This window comes from Microtus oregoni, unplaced genomic scaffold, assembly GCF_018167655.1.
Source record: "Microtus oregoni isolate MIOR12 unplaced genomic scaffold, Mior012 000006F_ref0000085, whole genome shotgun sequence".
Classification (NCBI taxonomy): domain Eukaryota; kingdom Metazoa; phylum Chordata; class Mammalia; order Rodentia; family Cricetidae; genus Microtus; species Microtus oregoni.
The window spans coordinates 517,652-541,696 of NW_024543065.1; the positions used below are offsets into that span (position 1 = coordinate 517,652).

Consider the following 24,045-nt stretch of genomic DNA (forward strand, 5'->3'; position numbering starts at 1 on the left):
GATTATAGGTGTATACCACCAGACCTGATTTATGCAGTTTTGGGGACTGACCCCAGGTCCTCAAGAATGACAAGCACCCTATGACTGAGGACTTCCCCAGTCCACATTTGCCAGTTTCAAAGTAACGTGTGCTTAGGCTGTGAAGCAAGCCAAGAGGGTGTGTCTCAAAGACACAGGATCTTTAAAGAAGCAGGGGAGATAAAAAAGGAAGAAAGGAAGGAGGAGGGCAGAAGAAAGAACACAATCTGAAATTCATGGAAGCAGAGACCTGGTTACCACACAGGGGTCTCAACTGAGAACCACTACAGGAAGAGTAAAACTGAGTTATGCTGGAGAGATGACTCAGCGGTTAAGGGCATTGCCCGCTCTTCCAAAGGTCCTGAGTTCAATTCCCAGCAACCACATGGTGGCTCACAACCATCCGTTATGAGATCTGGTGCCCTCTTCTGGCCTTGCAGGCAGACATGCAGGCAGAACAGTGTATATATAATAAATAAATAAATCTTTAAAAAAAGAAGACTGAGTTATGCAAACTATGACAAGGGCTGAGGCCAGCTTTGAAGAAGTTCATTTTTTACGCACGGTCAGTTCCTGGCCTGATCCCACGCTAGAAGCAAAAGTAAATTCTCTCTGGAGGAAGATGACATCATCCAGAGACCCAGATGATGACGTCAGTGTTTTATACCTTATATCTGCACTCAATCAAAAATAATTCAATTACTTAGAAAGACATGAATTCTTTGTTTATCTTTCAGTTCTTAGTAACTAGAGAGAGTTGTGAAGAAGAGCCAAACATTGCTATTATCAGACACAAACTTTGAAATAAATCCTATAATTAATATGCCCAGGAATATTAAGGGGCCAAGTGGGAAGTGTTGGCAACAGAAGCAAGTCAACATTCTAGGCCTGGAAAAGATAATAACTTAATTTTAAAATTCAATAAGCAGACAAGAGCACATTAGAATCTAGCTAAAGAAACAGAAAACTGAAAGGTAGATCAGAAGCAAATCCAGACTTAAACATGAAAAGACAAAATGATGCAAGACTCACTTAAGAGAGTGTGGAGCCAGGCTTGGTGGTGCAAGCTTATAATCCCATCTCTCAGGAGGCATAGCCATAGATACACATACAAATAAATACATGCAATTCATGCATATATACATGGTACTAAATATGATTTTAAAAATAATAACATGTGGAAGAATTTAAAGTATCCAAGAGGATTGATTACATGTGGATACACTGGTGTATATAAAACTCTCAGGCAGCTATGGACTTTGCTATTAGAGGAAGAGGAATGGACTGTATCCAGTCTGCTTTAGGCACACAAGAACAACTATATGTTTATTATATATGTATATGCACGTAATAAAAATATGACAAAAAGGCACGGAAACAGAGAGAGTGATACACAGCTTAAAGAGTCTAAGGTCCTGGCATTGTCTTCAGAGTAATCAGCCAATACAGACTGCATACTATGATGTCCGATAATTATGAACTACTTAACATTTCGAAATGAACAACAAAGATATTTATGCAGGCCAAAGGAAGGCTTAAGTAGAATAGAAACGAAACATAAAAAACAAATGAAAGGGCAACAAGAAGCCGCGTAGCACTCAGGAGGGGTGGGTGTAATCAGAAATCCGGGGTCTTTTGCTACTACAGAACAAGCCCTAAGTCAGCTTAGAATACATGAGATGTTGCCTCAAAAATAATACATTCATTAAAAAATAAACAAAACTGTAAAGATGGTGGGTCTCAACCAAATTATGTCAGAATCTATATGAATATGAATAGACTAAACATTTTGGCTAAAAAAAAATATCAATGTTTGGGCTTAGTGGACAAAGTGCTCCCTCCACACAAACATGAAGACCTGACTTTTGGTCCCCAGAATTCATGTGTGCTGGGCAATTTATGTCAACTTGACACAAGCTGGAGTCATCTGAAAGGAGGGAACCTCAATTGAGTAAATGTCTCCAGAAGGTCTGGCCACAGGGCATTTCTTAATTAGTAATTGATGGGGGAGATCCCAGTCCATTGTGAATGGTGCCGTGCCTGGGCTGGCGGTCTTGGGTTCTATAAGAAAGCAGGTTGAGCAAGTCAGTAAGCAGCACCCCTCCATGGCCTCTGCATCAGCTCCTGCCTCAGGTTCCAGCTCTTCTTGAATTCCTATCCTGACTTCCTTCAGTGATGGACTATGATGTAGCAGTGAAAGCCAAAAAAAACCTTTCCTCCCCAACTTGATTTTGTTTCATCGCAGCAAGAACAGCCCTGACTAGGACACCGTGCAAAGCCAGACACAGTGGCTCAGTCTGTAATGTCTGTGCTCCTACAGTGAGGAGGCGGAGGAAGTCAGAATCCCCGAACCTCACAGGAGGACTCAGCAGTAAACAGTGGAAGATCATGTTTCAAAGAAGGTAGAGATGAGGACCAACAAACTCCTAAGGTGCTCCCTCCACAGAAGCGCTGGGACACTACCCGGTGCCCCCACCACACACATACAAAGGTAAAAGCAATGCACGCTTGTGGATAGGGCTTACTCAGAGGGAGAACATTTGCTTAGCATATATGAGTTCCTGGGCTCACTTCTCTGTTCCCTAAAAACCAAAATAGTATAAAAAAAAAAACCCTCAAAGACTTCCAAATGCCGACCAAGCATATTCTCTTTAACGGGCATATCTTGGGTGAGTTACTACAGAGAAGCCAAGAGTGAAGATATATAAATAATGGGTTAAATCAGAGAGCCTGTGTCTGAGGAGCCTGGCAACAGTTCATAAAACAAGGGCCATTGTCTGGTTTGTGCTTGAGGCCCTCACTGAGCCGCAGCTAGCATTTGAAGTGAACATCTGGACAGCGTCATCCCTGGACATGTGCCGTCTACAGGAGGAATACACGAGATGCGGCCAGAGAGTGTCTACTCACGATCAACTCTCGGAAAAAGACAATGGGGAGACACCTAGAGCAGAGGCGGAAGCAAGGACAGACGTCGGGTTTAGCTGCTGTTCTGTTCCTCGGCAGGTGTTCGCCAAGGATTCAGTAGAAACTCTGGTTATGGACCAGCTTTCCAGAATTAATTTATCATGAATAAAATAATACCATTTAAGAAACAAAGCTCAAAACATTTTTTTCCAAAAGAATAGTGCACTTCTACAAATGAAATGTTTTTAAATAATAATCACATTGAATAATCCATAAACATGATAAGAGTAAATAAATGATAGGAATGGTGTATATAGCCATGATCACAACATGTTACTGGTGCTGGTATTTGGCTCAGCGGTAGAGTGCTGACCTAGCATGTGTGAGGCCCTGGGTTTGATTCTCAGAATGGAAACTGGAAAACCAAAGGTGGGTGGGAAACCTTTCCAAGTAAAAAAGAAGTTACTGAATTTGATTATCTCCATTTTTAAAAGTGTGTGTGTGCATGTGTGTGTGTGCACATGTGTGTGCGTGCGTGTGTTCACGTGAATAAGTATAGGTGCATCTGTGCCAGTGGAGGTTAGAAGACAGCTTTAGGAGTTAGCCTTTACCCCCCACCTTGTTTGAAACAAGGCCTCTCTTGTGGTCCCCCAGGCTAGCTGCCCATGAGTTCGCCTGCATGTACCAGGCTAGCTGCCTATGAGTGACCAGGTCTCCGCTGTCTCCATCCCCCGTCTTGCTGGAGGAACACAGAGATTGTAGATGTGAGCTGCCATGCCCAGCCTCCCATGGGTTCTAGGGATCGAACTCGGGGCCTCACATCTGCTGCAAGCACCTTTACCCACCGAGCCAGCTTCTCCCCAGTCCTCCGATACCTCCTCCTAAGGGGCACGTAACCACTGCAGGCCCCCTCCGCTGCAGTTCAGGGAAGAGAGCCATCCAGACCACCCCATTACAGATTATGGTTGCATTCGTGTCCCATTACTAGGACGTGAGAGGAGCAGAGAGGGGAAAACCTGTTCCGTTAGAAACTTCCAGGGCCAGCTGACTTGAGCAGCTGCACACAGGTCTTTCGGATTCAGGAAGGAGAAGATATAAAGAGAAATGGAACGTGGTAACACAGTCGAGAAATCCACGCTGGCCACCTGCTTCCTCTCTGAAAACCAGTCTCGGATGAACCTACAAGGAAGACACAGCAATTCAGTTCATCATCTAACAGTGACTAAAGATCCCGCAGAGATACCAGACATTGCTATTTTCCAAAGTTCACTGCAAAGTAATTAAATCAGGGCTTGGGAAGTGGTGATATGCCTCGCTAGCCTGAGCAAGGACCTGAGCTATAGCCTCAGCATTGCAAATAAATATACATAATATAATATAATATAATATGTGTGTATATGTATAGTGTATGTGTGTTTTGTCTGCATATATATCTGTGCACTCGTGTGTGCCTGAAGAGGCTAGAAGAGGGCATCAATTTCCTTGGAATTAGAGTCACAGAGGTTGCGAGTCATTTTGTGGGTGCTGGGAATCAAACGCAGGTCCTCTGGAAAGTCAGCCAGGGCTCTTAACCTCCAAGCTTTCTCTCTACCAGAGGTTTTTAACCTATGGGTGATGACCTTTTTGCCAAACCTCTTATTTCCAAAAAAATTTACATTATGATTTACAACAGTAGCAAAATTACAGTTATGAAGTAGCAGCAAAAATAATTCTGTGGTCGGGGGCTGCAGCAGTAGGAAGGCTGAGAACTCACTAGACTAATTGAGAAGTCTAACTCAATTGTTGCAAATGAAAATTTAAATCAGCAGGCAAAGCAATGGGTTCCTTTTGCATTTCCATTTACATGGCACCAGCCTCTGCCTTTACTGTCTCTTTTCCTCATTGACCTCCCCATCCCTTGCCGCCCCTTGTTAGTCTTCTCTCTCCCCCAGATAGCCTCTCTTCAGCTCTCATGTCAGACATGTTCCTCCTTCCCCCACTAAGAGTTCCTCCTCCACTCCCATAGCCTCCTTTCTAGTTTTATGACTTTTACACACACATGTACACCCTTTGTGTGTGTGTACAACTTGACACATGACTGTTCTCTTTATATATCCATAACAAAACTCTACAGCGCTAGGCCGCCAGATGCTCTTTGAGTACCTACTGCTAGAATAGGATGGGCTGGAAGCAATCCAGGCAGCAGCAACTCCGCATCACAGCCAAACTCACTGAATTCTTGGATCTCTAGGACCAGCTTTTGGGTGGGTGGAAAAGTTCTGCTAATCAAGAATCTACCACAACTCATTCACTCGAGACCTTTGACAACAACAAAGCTTTCTCTCACTGCTAAATGGCCACTACTGTCCAATGTCATCGGGCCCCAGTGGACACAGATGAGCTCACCAAAAGTCATGGCACTGAGCAAACCCCATCCTGCAATAGGACTTCTCAGACTTAAATTTCCAGAGGGTGACTTCAATCTCGGCTGGTTGCATAGAAACAGAAGCAGCATTTCCCATAAAGAAAAGACCATAAGCCATCTGGCTGAACACCTGTGACTCCTAAGAGGTAGTCTTGACCACTGCTTTACCAAAACTGTTGGCTCAGTCTGGAACCTCGTCTACAAGGCCCAAACCTGAAAACAGGAAAGTTCATTGATAAAATCATCTACCTTCAAGGGCAGCAGCTCCATTCAGTGTGATAAAGAACTGTTGCTAATCTCTGAGAAGCGCTCTGAACTTCAAACAATAAAAGCCAGCAGCTAAGATCCAGTCACCTTCTAACTACATGCAAGGTACTTGGACCATATAGGATCAGAACACTGTGGGACTCGTGTGAATCAGATGCAATACCTTCACGGCAAACTCAATTTTGTGTCTGCTCTACACACTCCTGTGAAGCGACCACATTTCACAGCAATGGAAATACTGATGAACATCTCAGCTGCAGCCAGCTAAGTTTATGCCCCAGACAGAATCACAGCAGAGGAGCTTCCAGAAGGCACTGGAACACCTGACAAGAAATTCTTCCAAGTCATGAAAAGAGAGAAAAAGCCAGACACAGAACAAGCCAAGATGTGGCTGCCTCGCCCAAAAAGGTACCAAGCCACGTGACTAACACAGACAAGAATTATGGGCTAATATATATAATATTATATATAAGAGTTAATAAGAAGCCTGAGCTACTAGGCCAACCAGTTTATGATTAATGTAGACCTCTGTGTGTTTCTTTGGGACTACACGGCTGTGGGCAGCATGGCTCACATAGAGGGACCGGGGTAGGACAGAAACCTTGGTCAACAAAAAAAGCCATGAAGTGACCCACGGGGCTGTGTGGTTCATAGACTCTTGCCAAGCGTCAGCAAAGCTCTTCTGTGTGTGTTCGGTTATTTTACATTGTAGCCAGGCCTCCCCTGCTATGGTATCCAGAAATTAGTGCAAGGTAGGGTGTGAAGGAGGTAGTGCACATTCTTTTGATTTTTTTCATGAGTACTCATATGAAAAGGAACAGTGCATTCCTCCTCCTCCCCCTTTTCTTCTTCTTCTTCTTCTTCTTCTTCTTCTTCTTCTTCTTCTTCTCCTCCTCCTCCCACCTCCTCCTCCTTCCCCCTCCTCCCCCTCCTCCCCCTCCCCCTCCTCCTTCTCCTCCCCCCTCCTCCTCCTTTGCCTTCTTCTTCTTTATGCTTAGTTTGACCTTGAAGAATGAACAATTCCCGTGACTTCAGAGAAGACCTGAGTAGACATGGATTTGGATCCTGACAGCCATAGGGCACACCTTCGCCCCCACCCCTCAGAGGTCATTGATGACATTGCTATATAAATGGCAACCTCCATGTTCCTGTGGAATCCATAAGCCAAGAAAGGGAGACAAGATTACCCTGGAGGCATAGCAACTGGATGTAATCGATGGCCACGGAGTGGAAGTAGATAGGGTTGAAAAAGGATGCAAAAAAAAAAAATCCATTTTCTACTAAAGTTACAGACAGACCTCACCCCAGAAGCCTTCTATGACTTCTCAGTGTTAGGCATGTCTTACCCCGCTTGGCCAGCTGTATGAGATTTGGTTGACACTTCACTAGAGAACAAACACATAAAACCTAGTGTGATCCAATGACACCTAAAGATAACACAGAGCATTACATTAAAAGAGTCTCAAGTTCCAGGGGCTGGACTGGGAAGGGGCTGATCCCGATGGGAGCTTGCCATGACATAGCAGAGAGCTCTCAGCAGACCTGGTCTAGTTCAATGGAAGAACGATTGCTGGGTGCGAAGTGTTCATATTTAACATGGCAGCATCCTCTGCCATTCCCTGTTCCTCTCCCCCACACTATAAATATCCATCAAATCTCACGGGCCAAGTCTCAGCATTTGCACTCACACACTGGCCCAGGGCCACACAGCCCATCTCCACATTGCCTAAGCTGCTTGGTGATGAAAGGTGAGGTCACTCCTGCTACCCCTCCGTTTATGTGAGTTTTCCCTGGGGTTAGGGAGGAGGAGGGGTTTGACATGAGGGCAGAGGCAGGGTGGGGGGAGCACTAGATGAGATAAAGGGAATCAGCAAGAGCGGGAAAGGGCCCTCCTCTCTCCCTTCTCTCTGCGCTCTCTCTCTCTCTCTCTCTCTCTCTCTCTGTTTCTCTCTCTCTCTTTCTGTCTCCCTTCCCTTTCCTCCCAAAACCCACTGAATAAGCTACGCTCAAACCCTTTAAAAAAAAAAGATTGGGAGAGGCCTTAAGGGTGTAATATGTGGTTATGATCACAATCCATTCCATCTACGGAATTGTCAAAAATAAATAAATAATATCCTAAAAAAACATTTTCCTAATAAAGTCTGTTCTACATGTACATTCCATGGAGCTTGTGTGTATGTGTCCCCTATGCAAGGCAGACGATAGTTCATGGCATAGAGAAGGCACTCAGCAAATACGTGTTAAATAAACATGTCGCAGAAAGGAAATGTTCTCCCTACCATCTGCAGGGAGAAGTCAGTGTCTGCAGATTTGCACGTGGATTTTTGCGAGAGAGTCCTACATGCCTTGATTGATTTACACTAAGAAGAAGAATCCTGGGGCTGGAGAGCTGACTCTGTGGTTAAGAGTATTTGCTGCTTTTCCAGGGGACCAGGGTTCAGTTCCAAGCACCTACATGGTGGCGCACAACCATCCATAGCTGCAGTTTCAGGGTATCTGATGCCCCTCTGACCTCTGCTTGATGTGCAGGCAAAACACTCACACACATAAATAAGACAAACAAAAGAGGAACCATTGCTTGCAGCAGACAGTAATCAGGAGACTGAGGCAGGAGGATGAAGAGTTCGAGACTAGATGGGCCACACAATGCATCTCAGAAACTACTAGGCATTTGTCAGCCATACCTGGTGACCTGGGTTTGATCTCTAGACCCACATAGAGATGGAAGGAACCAGCTCCACAGGTTGTCCTCCAGTCTCCAAGTGTGTGTTGTGGGACATGCGCACCCACAACAATACACACAATAATAATAAACTTACTAATTTAAACAACAACAACAAAAAGCACAGTAATTTGAATGAATGGGATGGAGTTGTTGGCTAGGAGTCTAATAGTTTCTTCTACACCTTCCAAGAGTCGCTTCCAGCGCCTGCCTTCCTGGAGGGTTTTGTGTGATGTGTGTTGTTCCTGATACAGCTCACTCCTTGCCTGTGAGGCTTCGTGGGCCTGTTATTTACCACGGCTCCTTTTCTCCTGGCACACTTGTGATTTGTGTTTATAGACATGGCTTTGCCTCATCTAAGGTAAAATGCTCTTTATTGTTTGGGATGATCTGGGGAGTTGCTTTACTCTCATCAATTGATAACAGCAGCCGCCCAAGCGTTTTAGAGGAGCTGAAGTGCAAAGCAAGGGTATTTGTTTGGGTATTCTTGTGATTTATTTGCTAGGTCTGTGACACTGAAAGAAACAGACTTCTTTTCCCTTTTAGCTGGTAACTTCTACACAAGATAACATTTCCTTCCCCACTAGAGCTGTGTTTTGTTTATTCCTACTTTTAATATCTAGGCCTATTCTGAACTGTCAATCATTTCTCCTAATCTGATAACTATCGGGCATTGGAGAGACTGTCTGATGGGGAGGAGTTGTAACAGATTCACTCAGCCTAGTGTGGGCTGAGTTAAAAGTGAGGTGGCCACGTGACTAGGCTGCCCTCTGCAAAACCGAAATGAAAAGACGAGGACACAGGGGGCCACTGTCCCACAGTGAGGGTGGATCTAGAGATAGGAGAACTGGGTGTGGTGAGTGACTGCACTGGATCCTGAAGCACAGGGGAAATGTAGCATTCTGTGTACTAAGAGAGGAGGATGCTGCCGGGCCAAAAAGGGATACCGATGAGGTCTGTGATGGGATAGTTGAACTGAAACAGTGCTGGTGTGTGCGGATGAACTTTGATTTTTCATCAATGTCCTCATTAGAAAATACAAACTGAAGGGCTGGAGAGAGAGTTCAATTGGAAAAGCACTTGCCTTCCAAACATGAGGAGCCAAGATCTGTCACCAGAACCCGAGCCATGTATGCTAAAGTCCACTTGCCAACCCAGATCTGAGGACAGGGAGACAGGAAGATCCCTGGGCCTTGCCAGCCGGCGTGGCACACTGGGCAAGGCCGGAATAAGGAAAGACCCTGTCTCCAAAAGCAGTGTCTAGCTGGGCGGTGGTGGCACACGCCTTTAATCCCAGCACTCGGGAGGCAGAGGCGGGCGGATCTCTGTGAGTTCGAGGTCAGCCTGGTCTACAAAGCGCTTGTTCCGGGACAGGAACCAAAAAGTAGAGGAATCCAGATGGAAAGGGCGAAGAAAGTATTTATATCATTCTTACCTAAAAATTATTGGAAAACAAGAGAGACCACACAGGCAGTGGTGGCGCATGCCTTTAATCCCAGCACTTGCGAGACAGAGGCAGTTGGATCTCTGAGTTCGAGATAGCCTGGTCTACAGAGTGAGTTGCAGGACAGCCAGGGCTACACAGATAAACCCTGTCTTGGCAAACAAAACAGAACAAACAACCCCTCAAAAGAGAGAGGGGACACTTAATTCATAACATGTTGTATATGGACCTATTTCCTGGCCGTGTTTAAGTTATTGCTGTTTGTTATCTGTATCCATACAGCCTAGTCACATCCAGAGACAGTGCCTTAGAACTCATTGGCAGCACAGTCTGAGAGATGACGGCGTTGTCCATGTGTAGGGCTGACACCATATGATATCCACCAATGGGTCATGGGGGCTGTCTCAGTATTGATGGTAAAGTACAGGTAATAACTAGGTCACTCCTTTGAAACTAACATTCACACTGAACAAGACCATGATACACTGAGAACAGCTAGGCCCCAAAGGATATGGTTCCAACTACAAATTTAGAATTTAGAACCTCTTCTTCTTCTTCTTCTTCTTCTTCTTCTTCTTCTTCTCCTTCTCCTTCTCCTTCTCTTCCTTCTCCTCCTCCTCCTCCTCCTCCTCCTTCTCCTCCTCCTCCTCTTCTTCTCCTCCTCTTCCCCCTCCTCCTCCTTTTCTTCTTCTCCTTCTCCCCTCTCCTCTTCCTCCTCCTCCTTCCCTCTTCCCTTCCTTTTCTTCTTTTTAAAGAAAGACTTACTTTATTTATATTTGTGTGTGTGTGCACGCATGCGTATGTGCACATGCACACGCATTACCCTTAAAGGGCAGAACAGGGTGTTAGATTCCCGGGAGCTGGAGTTACATGAAGTCACGAGCCGCTCTTAGCCAGTGCTGGGCAGCAAACTCCAATTCTCTGGCAAAGCAGCAAGTACTCTTAACTTCTGAACCATCTCTCCAGCCCCTTTGAGAGAAAATTTGCTGTCATCTTGGAATTTTAAGAAAATTAGCAAAATAACTGTTGTGAGGAGCTGCAGGCCGCTTCCCTGCGGCCCCAGCTCCCAGCCGCCAGCTAGCTCTAGCTTATGCCCCGAAATAATTACACGGATACTGTATTCTTTTAAACACCGCTTGGCCCATTTCTATCTAGCCTCTTCTAGGGCTAGCTCTCGTACCTGGACTAGCCCATTTCTAATAATCTGCTGTAGCCCACCAGCTGGTTTACCAGGAATGATCTTAACCTCCGTCTGTCTGGAGTGGGAGAATCATGGCGACTCTCTGACTCAGCTTCTTTCTCCCAGCCTTCTGTTCTGTTTACTCCACCCACCTAAGGGTGGGCCTATCAAATGGGCCTAACAGTTTCTTTATTGCTTAACCAATGAAATCAACAGATTGATATATGACACTCCCCCATCAAATAACATGAAAAGCTGAAATTTTCCAGCCACTTTTTCTTGAAGTGCTGGAATTGTACATACTCCAGGGGATCGCACATGCTAGATAAATACTGCACCAATGAACTATATCCTGGTCCCTGGTCCTTTAAGAAAGGGTCTCTCTGTGTATAGCTCACACCTACTTGATAGACCTGGCCTCAAACTGACCATCTTTCTCAATCCCAAGTGCTGGGATTACAAGCATGCAACATCATGCCCAGTCTCAGCCATCTTTTCCAAGAAAGGTCTCTGGGTATCTTCGGAATGTTTGCTTCTATCACCATCCAACTTTGTAGACTCTACTGCTGCATCCCAGAGAGACTGAGGAGGAAAGCAGAATGCGAGTGTCTTAGAAACTAGACTTCAGTTTTATGTTTGTGCCTGGTCTGCTCTGCTACAGGATCATGGTGAAGAAATATGAATCTTAAGCAAGGAGAACAGAAAATGGTCCAATTACGCTTTAAAAAAAAAAAATCCATGCCTGAGCAACAGAAGGAAGGTTTTTGCAGTAATGACACCCGGCTCGTCACTTTGCATTTAATGTTGCCAAGTAAGAAATCAACGAAGAGAAATAACAACACATAAGGAGAAAATGAACAAAATGTGCCTTGCTCATTTTCTTGTGACAAGGATAGTTTTATCTAAATAATTCATGACAATACTTTGCGGTGTATTACTGAGTGCACAGTGTGTACTTTCAAAAACAACGGAGCTCAGTGCTAGGGGACTCAATCTCATTTTTTTGTTAAATTTCTGATATGAAGGAGAAAGCAGCTGCCAAAATTCTGATGAAAATGGCTGGGAGGACAGCCTGGAGAGGTGGCTGGAGAGGGTAAGTGGCTTTGGCTGAGGTCTTTGTTTTCTGGTTGCCTAGGCAGCACATCTCAGTCTAGTGGCTTCTTGAAAACACTTAGGGCAAGGTAAGGGCCTACTGGGCAGTTTATGCACCGGTTTCAGCCAGTTGCATAGACTAAGAAGACAAGTCAGCAGAATGAGAGATACCAACAGCCACCCCAAGGTGCTTTTGAATCCACCACTTCTTCCTCTAGGAGTTTGTCCCTAATGATTGAGGACATGGCTAAAGACTCAGCTAAAGGAGATTCCTATATGTGTTGTTTCTATAGCAAATGCCAGGGAAACAAGATAAATGTCTGGGATAAGTTATGGTAAATTTATAAAGCCTAATAACTCTTCTTAGAAATCAAAACTCTGAGTCGAAAGGGGAATCCACGTGCTAATTTCAAATGCATAGGAGTTCTGGGGAATATAGCAATAATATTTTAAAGCATCTTCCAGAAAAAGGTAATGAAAAAGTAAATCTGCAATTTACTGGAATAACACACACACACACACGCGCGCGCACACACACTCAAGCTAAGACAGCTACAGTGAGGAGCTGACAGAGATACTCTTGAGAGAGTTGAGCCCTTGAGCTTCACTTCCACCTCCTCTGGGTTCCATGGGGAAGGTGTCAGCTGGGATGCAAGAGTAAAGGTCTAGGGGAGGGATGGAAATCAGAACAAATGTGAACTTTATGTTAGCATGAAATTTTTCATGAGTTGTATCAGCACTCACAGTACTTTGGGCTTTGAACAGGTTCAAGCCCAACAAATACCAACACTGGAAAAGGGAAGAGGACACTCCTAACTAAAGGCTCTTTTCTTTCCTTCCTTCCTTCCTTCCTTCCTTCCTTCCTTTCTTCCTTCCTTCTTTTCTTCCTTCCTTCTTTCCTTCCTTCTTTCCTTCCTTCTTTCCTTCCTTCTTTCCTTCCTTCTTTCCTTCCTTCCTTCCTTCCTTCCTTCCTTTTCCCAGACAGGTTTAATCTACATAGTGAGTTCCAGGCCAGCCTAGACCACATACTGAGAGCTCATTTCAAACCAAACAAAACAGCTAACCAAACAACTTGAAATTGGATCACATCGAAATATTTAAATTCATAATAAAATTACGTGTGTTCATAACGCTACTAAGAACTCAATTTCCAGATATGGAAGAAGCTAGAAAACCAGATTATTGTTGTCTGCCTTTTCAGGACAAACAACACTTACAGAGAAACGAACTCAGCAAAGACAAGAGGCCTCTCTTTTGAAGAATATCAATTAGTAAGCTAAAAAGGACTGAACTTTAACAAGTCAACATTTTGCAACTCTTAGTAACATAATAGATCTAAGCAAAGAAAAGCAGATGGCAGCCAGAGGGACATCTGACATGCCCTTCTGAAGGGGAACCCTAAGAACATTTAGCATATCTTCTTAAAAAAAAAAAATCAAACCGCAATCCAATTAGGTAGGCCCAAACACCTAATTTTCAGAAACTTCAAGAGACAGAAGGATACAATCAACAAGAAGAAAATTGTGGGAAACTACAAGTTAAAAGGGAACATTGAGGGCAGGGCACCTATACATTTCCTAGAGCAATCTAGGAGACCTACTTAATTTGTTTTTATTTTTTTTCCTTTATTTTTATGTGAACAGGTGTGTGGCCTGCATTTATGTTTGTGTACTATGAGCCTTCAGTGCCTACAGAGGCCAGAAGAGGCTGTCAAATCCTCTGGGCCTGGAGTTACACAAACTTGTGAGCTACTGTGTGGGTGTTTGAGGCACACTGGACCCCAGTTCACAAGCTTCGGGAAAGAGGCTGGAGGTTGAGAATACTCATGCAGAGACAGACAGACACACAGACCTTCAAACACTGTACAAAAAAACCCCTCTTTAATAGCACCACGTAGGCTTAAATACCTTGCAGTCAATGGCCAACAGGTGAAAATCCCATCCTCTGATCCTCTAAGCTAGGCACAGCTTCTAGTAACTTTAATTAGAAGGTTCTAGGAGGGAAGAGCAGCTGAAGGCCAGGACTCATTAATCTCAACATCCAGCTGAAGGCCAGGACTCATTAGTACCAACAGGTATTGGAATTCAAGGTTGCGTTCCCTGGAAAAGCTGCCCATGCTCTTAATCACTGAGCCATTTCTCCAGCCTCACGAGTCCTATTTAAATCAACCACAAGGTATTGGGTTTATTGTAGTCCACATCAGAACAAATACATAGTGAGACCTCGGCAAAACAAAACAATAAACCCCCTTTAAAAGTGTATTTTAATTTTTTTTTTTAGGATAGTGGTCCACTCTGTAGCCCTGGCTACCCTGATATTGGCCACATTGCCCAGGCTGGCCCTAAACACGTGGCCATCTGACTGCCCCAATCTTCTGAATGTTGAGTCTTTAAGTGTGTGTCATCATGCCCAGCCCAACAGATTACTCTTTAAAAATATTTTGTGTGTGTGTGTGTATGTGTGAGTATAGTGCCTGAGGAGGCTAGAAGCATAAGATCCCCTGGAACTGGAGGAGTTACAGGTGGTAATGACTTCAGTTTCTATTTTGTGATCCATGGGTATCCATAGAAACTCTAACTCTAGATCTGAGCAGCACAGGATCAAGGCCAAGTTACGCTATGTGGCTCAGTCTCAGACACTGTCCTGAGCTAGGGGTATGGCTTAGTTAGTAGATGGTTTGTCTGGCATGCACAGAGCCCTGGGTTTGATCCCCAGCACCAGGTACACGGGCATCATGTCACTGGCCTTTAGCTTCAGCACTCAGGAGGTGGAGGCAAGAGAATCAGGAGTTCGAGTCACCCCGGTACTAGCCTGGGAAACACAGCCTTCACAGGGGTACAGGGGGTTGTATGGGAGGGTGCTGGCCTGAACCTATAAACTAGTCCAGTTACAATGAAACCCCAAACAATGCACTTTCTTCCACTATAGAAACACTGAGGATAACTAAGAAGCCAAGGCCGCTGATGGCAGAGCAGGGAATGAGAGACACAAGGCATTGGCTTTATTGCTGAAACTTGACTTCAACTGCAACCAGATCTATGCCGGGAATTTCCAGCCACATAGGAAGAAAATCTCCTTCATTATTCCCGTCAAGTTTAGGGCCAATAGCATAATGAAGCATCTTCTAAAACCACTAAGTAGTCTCAGCAGTGTAGGATGCAAAACACACTTACAAAGCCAGGGCGGCTGGTGGAGCCAGTGTTCCCGCCTCCAGGAAGTAGGGAATCGCGAGGCACGTGGAGCCTTTGGGCCTAGAGAGCCTACCTTGTGTTGTCCTTGGCTACGCACCGGATTACCTGGGTAATTTGCTGACAACAGTTTCCTCAATCCGATTCCAGGCTACTTGAGCTAACGTCTCTATCAACACTCATGATCTGTGTTTTACAAACTCCAGGCCAGGGTTTGTGAACTTGACTTCCCACTGGTAAGGAAGCAGCAGGCAGCGGGGCCGATTCTGTGGCCACAGCTGATTCAAGTACACAGCACAGCGTATATACGTGGTTGTAGGAGAGTGTCTATACACACCTCTGATTAACTACCTAGACCACATGTGTGGGTGTGATGGGCTCTCTCATATCTGTGTGATTGCCAAGTGCTTCCCCCCCAGAGCTGAGATGACCAGAGACGTGGCTACTAAATAGAAAACACCGTTTTAGACTTTCTAATCAGGGCAGCTTCAGATTCAAGAAGCCTATGACGGCATCACGGGCCCGGGATTTCTGCGTTTTGGATTCACCATCCTCATGTTCTGGTTCTCTGAGCTGGTTTCCCCGAGGACTCTGAGCACTAATCCTGACACACCAGAGACCCCAGGGCAGGAGAGGGCACACACCCGTCCTTAAGTGCCAGCTAAAGTTTAAGGTTGAAGAAAACACCTTGAGGAGTTCTCTGCAGACATTGCTAACATCTCTTGGGCAGAATCACTCCCTCCAAACACACTCAAGGCCTCGCCTCAACCAAACACACTCAAGGACGTAAATCCCGTGATGAATTCAATCCAATCCGCAGGTGCCCTGGACTCTCCGGCCCTTGGGTATGAGGTAACCAAATAATCCTCAGGCATCTAATACCTGAGGGGTGGGGAACAGGGAAAAGAGACGTGGAATGGGCTGGGTGTGCAGGTAATGGAGTGTGTAAACTCTAGGCGGGAACTGGGAAAAGTGAACATTTCTTCCTGCTCCTTTCTTACATCTCAACCTACTCCCCTGTACACTGGAGCTACTTTGGGGCCAGTTTTAGGATATAGTGGTTTAGACAAACAAGGGGCTGTATTTGACGACATCCCATATGGTGGGTAATTCTACGGGAGGGGATACAGAGAACTGAGAATTTAGGTGCAAGTATTTGCTTTACGTCTCCACTACTCCACTCCTCCCCCAAGGCTATACTCTCCCCTTACCCCCCGCCCCCCCAGACAGGGTTTCTCTGTAGCTTTGGAACCTGTCCTGGAACTCGCTCTGTAGACCAGGCTGGCCTTGAACTCACAGAGATCCACCTGCCTCTACCTCCTGAGTGCTGGGATTAAAGAAGAGCGCCACCACTGCCCACCCGGCTCTCCTTTCCTTTTAAGCTAAGCATTTTTGTTGGGGAGGGGACAGGAGAGATGGCTCAGTGGTTAAGAGCTCTTGGTTGCTTTTCCAAAGAACTGGGTTCCAGTCCCAGCCCGGACATGGTGGCTCACAACTGTTTGTAACTCCAGTCCCAGGAGATTCAATACCCTTTTCTGGCCTCTGAAGCACTACACACCCGTGGTGCACAAACATACAGGCAGGTGAAAGCACCCATACACATAAAATAAAATAAAAATAAACAAACTCAAGTGTTTTATTAGCACCATCCATCCCTACAAAAACATTGCAGCAATGAACGAGAATAATTCTTTCAGTGTGGGAGTGTCTCAAACAAACGAAACCGTGAAGAAAGCTGGCGAATGCTCAGAACATGGGCCTTAGGGGAAGAGAGAGACAAAATGGTCCTAGCTTCCAGACTCTCTGCACGTCCAGATACAATAGTTTGAAGTGCAGAGATATACAGCTCACCTCCGAGCACGGCCTGCACCTTTCTGACCAAACTTCTCTAACCTCAGGCTCCTGGGCTGCCTCCTCCGTCCGTCCTTCCGAGCTCCATTGTAAAATCCAGTCTTAGCAAACAACATTGCCAAACCCCAACCTCTTGAAACCTGATCACCCTGGAAATGTGATCAGGTTCCTGGTCCGTCACTGCCCCTCAGAGGACGTCTGATCCCCTGGCCTGTCTCCAGCAGGAGCTTGCTAGGTTGGCTTAGACCCAATCCCCTCACCCTGCAGTTCCCTCCCAGTGATTTTCCAGCCACTTGCTCTGCTCTGCCCCTCGGCTAGCGTCTTCACTTTGCCTGGTTGTGTTGCAGAGCAAGCTGCACCCTTCTCTGGGGGCAAATCCCACAGCAGGGATCCCTCTGCTCATTGTCAAGGTCCTAAAAAAGATGGTTCCATCCTGCTTTAGGGTTAGACCATCACTAAAGGTATTTTTTCCTTAACAACGTTCTCATTGCCACTTGGAACTATTCTCTATTAGAATGAGTTTCTTAACGCTGAGTGACAAAGCTGAGTGGGCTCCAAATTAAAACGAAGTGCGTTGTCTCTGAAAAACTGCACACCTGGTTTCCTCTTCAGGCCACACACAGAAGTGAGACTTCCCTCCCTTCCTTTCCTCGTGGAAAGAGCGGATGAGTGGACTGGAGTTCTTAAGTGTACCTGGGTGCAGATGTTTTGCCCGCCCGCCCGCCCGCCGCCCGCAAGTCCATTCTGCTCTGATGGAGACAGATGGCCAGGGCTAATCTCTCTTGGGTTGCTCAAGACCTTCGTTCTTCCCTCCCTCCCCCACCTCTTGAAAACGCAGTTGCGTGAGCGCTGCCCCACCCACCCAGGAAGGCAACAAGTTTAAACTTCTCCAGCTCCGGAATGAAAGGCCTTTGTAGGAAGGCAATGCTGGCAGCTGGGCAGAAGCAATTTAAAACCGGTCCCACCAGTGCAGCAGGGAGAGCGAGTCAAGGTCCTCCGTAGGCTTCTCCCAGTGTGATAGACACTTGGAGACAGCAGCCCAGTTGCCTTCAGAGTCAAGTGGAAGAAGGCAGACAGCAGTGGGAGCCATGAAGCTTGTTTTGTCCCAGGGAAACCGCGTGATGGAGGGACAAAAACACTTCCAGGAGAGGGAAGTCTAGGTGGAGCACTGGCCAGAAGGATGACCTGAGATGCTTAATCAGCGAAAAATATCCTAGTTATAAAATTCCACTTAAGATCATCCTAAAAATTAACAGTGGCATGTCAAGTCTTAGATGTTTAAATATATCTATCTCATAGAGATTAGGGAGTTTCAAAGAAACATGGGATAACATTCCTACTGATATTGAAATACCATGTTTATAAATGTGGCTATCCGAATTAAAACATATTTGGAAAAAAGCAAAATAAGCATTTAAAACAATGGTCTCCAGAGAAAGAAAGGGAGTGGAGTGGGTGTGTGAAGAGGTGGGGAGGATCTGGGAGGACTTGGAGAAGGGGAGAAGTGTGATCAGAATATATTGTCTGAAAGGGATTTTTAAAAAACAGATTGTAAAACGAACAAACGAACAAACACTGGTCCTGTCCTGGGAGAAGCAATGGTCTGTAAAGACAGCAGAGTTTACACAGAGTTCAAGCTTCCAAGTGATATATGCTTCTCTTAGTTTGCATACATCATAAGTTTGCAGTTATGGGAGGAGAAAGACTACAGGGATAAGGAGGCTCCGAAAGGAACACTGAATAAATAACTAGTTTGATGGTTCTGTTTGTTATAATTATGATTGTGCTGGTCTGCTCTGTCACTTGAGTACCCTGTCCCTTTAAGAGACAAGCTCCGCCCACTCCCAAGCTCCGCCCCCAACCGAATTCCACTCTCCCTTCTCTCTGCACAGCTCCTTTTCTGAAAAGGTGGCTGTCTGCCTCCCTCCTTCTCCCTCCTCTTCCCCCTTTTTTGGTCCCTTTTTCTCTTTCTCTTTCTCTCCGTTCTCTTCCTCCCCATACCACCCTACTCTTATACCCTCCCAATACTCATTAAATAAACTCCCCTTACCCCAAGCTCTCTCTGCATGGCGTATCTGTCTGTCCGTTAACCCGCCGCGGTCCTCACTCCATAAATCATAACACTGTTACTGTTAGAGCCATTCATTTCACTCCTAAACCTATATGCTTCATAGCTTCTTTCCCCCATAATGAGGATTGGATTCAGGCCCTTGCACACGCTAGGCAAGTACTCTACCACCAAGCCCTCTTCTACCTACGCTAAAAAGATCAAAGGGCCAGAAAAGAAAAAAACAAAAAGAGGAAAATAAAAGTACCTCTAAGTTTAGCCGGGCGGAGGTGGTGCACACCTTTAGTGCAAGCACTCAGGAGGCAGAGACAGGCGGATCTCTGTGAGTTTGAGGCCAGCCTGGTCTACAGAGAGAGTTCCAGACAGCCAGGGCTACACCCGAGAAACTATGTCTTAAATAACCAATAAATAAATAAATGCAAGCACCCCTTTAGAAAAATTGGATAGAGAAGTTCACAGGAACGTGATCTTCAACAGCCTGAAGGAGACGCAAACCAAAGGTCTATCAGCTGAATAGGACAAGCCCACACAGTGGAATATTAGTCGGTAGAAGGAAAAGTGCTCAAGTGTGCTATGAAGTGCATAAAGCTTACCATTTTAACACACGAAAGAATCAAGTATTGCTTGGGTCTGTTTATACAAAGGGTCCAGAGGGGATAAATTTAGAGACACAGGAAGTAGACTCATGTAAGGGCACCTTTGAACCGACTGGAGATGGAGAATGATTGCTATTGACCAAGAGGGCTCTGGGAAGGACGGTGAGGCGTTAACACTTAGATTGTAGATGACTTCACAAATCTGAGCAGGTCCTAAAACTAATGACTTGAATCCCGCGCTTGTCAAATGCTATCGTACACGAACTGTATCTCAAGAAAGATGTATTTTATTTATTTATTTTGATAAAGGTGTTTTAAAGGACGCTGATTCCGTTAACTTGTTCAGAACTGAGCTGAGCTTCTAGAACTAACTAACATGAAACGCAGCTCTAATTGAATTAGTTAGCGACCCACAGTGAACCTTTGGGAACCGTTGAGGGTGGGTGAAGTCTTCCAAGTGTCAAAGCCTGAGCTGGGGAGGGGGGGGGAGCGTGAAGAGAAACAGACTGTTTCAATAACAAAACCGTCCCTACAGTTTAAAGATGACCTCAGAAGTCAGATCCAGAAACCATACATACAACTTCCCGTGAGATCAGCAGTCCAGAGCATGCTAACAGCTGCATGAGCTATGACTCACTCGTCGCCCCCCCCCTCCCCCCCCCCCCGCCGTGGGAACACAGCTGCTGTCAAGCACAGCAAAGACATTCTACAGAACACGTTGGTCGCACATGCTTATCCCTCAGAAAGAAGAATCCAGGTAGCCAAGGGTGCAATTTCCAGTGACTGGCTGACTGTCAGGCCTCAAACATACAAGATCTCTAATGACCTCCAGTGGTTACATCAGAAACTGCTGGTTTATGGTCCCTGAGACGGGAATGAACTGTGCAAAGTGATGATGGATTATGAGGTTTGGTAGGTTATTTTTTTTTCCTGGAAAGCTGCAAGATAGGGTAAAAGGAATAACAGCAAATAACAATGGGGAAACCTGCCTTCCTGACCTTCAGACACTGACTGAAGAGCCTGTGCTAGGGCTGGGAGCTGTCTCAGTGGTCAAGAGCACACACAGCTCTTCCAGAGGAGCCGGGTTCCGTTCCCACGTTGCACAGCATCTTACAGATGCCTATCATTCCATATCCAAAGGATCTGACAGACTCTTCAGGCCTCTATTGGTATCCCTTCTTCCCAAGACACACACACTTTAAGTATAAGTAAATAAATAAAGATTATTTAAATAAAAGAGTCTTCGCAATTCACTCAACACAGCCAGGGAGCTGTCTCCTTCCAGTAACCCCACCACCACCAGGAAGCCTCAGTGAACGTTCTATTCTGTGCACACAGATACAGGAATGAGAGCCAGTGGAGAAGAGAAAAAAATAAATAACTGATCTCAATGTGATGGGCAAAGGCAGCTGGAAGGAAGGGTAGAAGGCAGTTTTGGGGGAAGAAGCCACACCTACCTCTTGATGATTTCTGATAGTTGTATAAAAAATTGAAGGTTAGTTTCTCCTTGAGCTCAGAGTGAAATCAACTAACCCCAACTGAAGACATACCCAGTTTCACGAAGCAAATTGTAGGAAATAAGTCACTTCCTCAAGTCTCCTCTGCAGGCTTGACAGAGTTGGTAAAGAGTTTCACTTCGTGGACAAAGAACAACATCTCAGAAACGCTATCGAATTATGATGGTTGGCTGAAGTTACCAGCAGTTATCCCAGAAGGACTCAAGAGCACCTCTTTGGGGGTGAATCCTGCAAAACCATCCTTACAGCACCTGCTACTGGCCCAGCTAGGTTCTTCGGTCAGGTCCAGGCACGCTGAGGAGCTTTCTAGAATATATTGGTTAGCCACACATCTTGAGTATTTCTAACATTTAGCTGACTGTTTAATATGTCCCTGGTTGATCTGATTACCTCTTGAGTCTGATGTTTGCTCTGCTACCTGGGAAATATCCGAGAGCTGCAGAGCCATTGTGACCTTCTCAATATGAGAAAGCTAATGAAGGGCTGGGGAGATGGCTCAGAGACTGAGCACTGGCCCTTCTTCCAGAGGTCCTGAATGCAATTCTCAGCAACATCATGGCGGCTTAAAACCGTGTATAATGAGATCTGATGCCCTCTTCTTGTATGCAGGCATGCATGTAGACAGAACATTGCATACATAATAAATTAATAAATCTAAGAGAGAGAGAAAGCTAATGACCTCTAGAATACTAATCCCTGATGAGAACATTAGCCTCCCTGGCTGTGATTTCAACTAACAAATGTCACACTATCTGTGCCAAAGGGGAAGGGAGAAATAAGGACAGGAATCCACAAACAATTCATCAGCTGCATATCTTGTTCATAACCCTAAAGGCCGCTAGTACTGCCCCTTTTTACATCCTTTTGATCCATCCATTGTTTAATAATCATTATGAACTGTCTACCCATCTGGCATCTATTGTCTGATAGCTCCAAGAAGAATTTAATAGACCAGGAGAAAAGACCAAGCCACTGACAAGTGTTTGCAAAAATGAAACAGCCGCCCACTGGTATGAAGGTGTTAAGCCCCCCTGAGCTCTGTTTCAGACTCAAGGAGGAAGCAGGCACCAGAAGGATCTGTTCATAAACCGTAAAATAACAATGGCCTCATTTTTTTTTATAGAGAAAAGAGGAAAAACTCCTTAAGGGTTATATAAACATGTTACCATATTTTAGCTTAAGAACCAATAATTTCATCGTTATGCTATTTTTACCTGAGCTGTGACTTAGAGCATTGTGAAAGAATTGTGAATAAGAACTCCTGCCGTTGCTTGTGGGTCCAGAGGCCAAACCAGTGACCTATGAGAGTAACTCTTTCTTGAAAGAGCTAGAAGAGAGGAAAATGAGATTTCACTGTCGGCTTCCAGAAGGTTTCAGTTGCTAAGCAGTCGGTCAGCTAGTAACCTCACAGCTAATAGTCGCATGCTCACGGCAGTTCACAGGTAACTTTCACGCACGCTGGAGGGGCTCTGCTTTGGCCTTCAGGTGTTTTTATTCAGCATCCAGGCAAGCTAGGGCTTGTCGGTGGACCAGTGGGGAAAACCAGGGAGTGTATAATTACAGAGGGGCCAGAAAGAGCCTCCTGAGAACAAAGGGCAATGATGAGCCACTGCTCCTGTGTTTACCTAGGTTAGTGTGGCCCAGGGCAAGAATCCAAGTGTTCCACCTTGTCTACAGGTGTCTACTCCCTGAATGATGGAAGCAGTACCATTCAGTAAGGATTTGGTTTCTTTGCTCTTAGATCTGGAGCTTTATAATGCCCATGAAACTGAAAATGAGTAATAATTGCACAATACCATTGTGAACTGTGTCTCCAGTGAGGACAGACACCGTGAACTAACATCTCTGAAAGCCTGGTCTCAGCCTGACTTTCTTACATAAAGACATATGCAAACCCATCGTCTTTACTGTTGATCAAGTTTTATCTGCCAGCTACCTCCTTGCCTCCCACTATGTGGAAGCAGCTGAACCCACGTGAACTCAAGTCTCCACGAAAATCTGGCAAGACTGCCCTACGGTTCAAAGAATTCTTGAATTACTTTTCAAAAGAACAGGCGCTCTGGGGCTCCGTGGAATCATGCAGTGTGCATATGATAGAAGAACAGATGAAAGACACATAGAAACATACATGAAAGCGCCCTTACTACCTCTCAGAAGCCCTTCCCTACTTCCCTCCCCTACCACAGAAGCCCACGGTGTCCTGGAGGAGCAGAGTCGGGGGGGCGTGCAGATGCTGTGCCTTCCTGGGTAACAGAGTCCTGGGTGGGGAGCCTCTCACTCTGAGACATAGTCAGGCTTATTAAAAAAAAAGACTCAAAAGCTAAATGATTTTTCTTTAAAAATATGATAGCATAAGATTCAACGTACTCAGTAAAATTGGCTTTACCAATTGAACTCATGTCTTCTGCAGAGAATGGAACTCACCTGTCTGTTTAAGGACCGGTTGTTAAAAGGAGTCCAGGTGCTGAATCTCATGTGGAAACTCTCCATTTCCAGACTTCTCTGGGGAAAGTTCCCGAGTGACATCTCAGCAAATTATTTTCTTCCACTTCTAGGAACTATTGGTTCCATTTAACAGATGTATGGATAAGAACGCTTAGAAACAACCACAATATTAATTGTTTTCTCTATAGGAATCACAGAATTACTATATCCATTAATATACAGGTAAACCATACACAAAATTTACAATTCAGGTATGTCTATGCATATGTATAGTAGACCATGAAAATACCCACCAAGTGTCCATGAACTCCAAAGTGACATTTAGTTTGTATTTATATACGTGTATCCA

The 24,045-nt window shown here is 45.2% G+C and overlaps 1 protein-coding gene across 2 annotated transcripts in view; it reads right to left on the bottom strand.

The window, feature by feature from the left end:
* The window catches only part of Ect2l (epithelial cell transforming 2 like), a 61,637-nt gene extending 37,860 nt beyond the window's left edge, over positions 1-23,777 (bottom strand). For both annotated transcript variants that reach the window (XM_041654354.1, XM_041654353.1), the window contains exons 1-3: positions 23,676-23,777; positions 22,466-22,578; positions 3,939-4,101 (exon numbers count right to left, since the gene is read on the bottom strand). In XM_041654354.1, the coding sequence (XP_041510288.1) occupies positions 3,939-4,101; positions 22,466-22,578; positions 23,676-23,777 (378 nt within the window). The remainder of the gene's footprint in view (positions 1-3,938; positions 4,102-22,465; positions 22,579-23,675) is intronic.
* Positions 23,778-24,045: the final 268 nt, after the last annotated feature.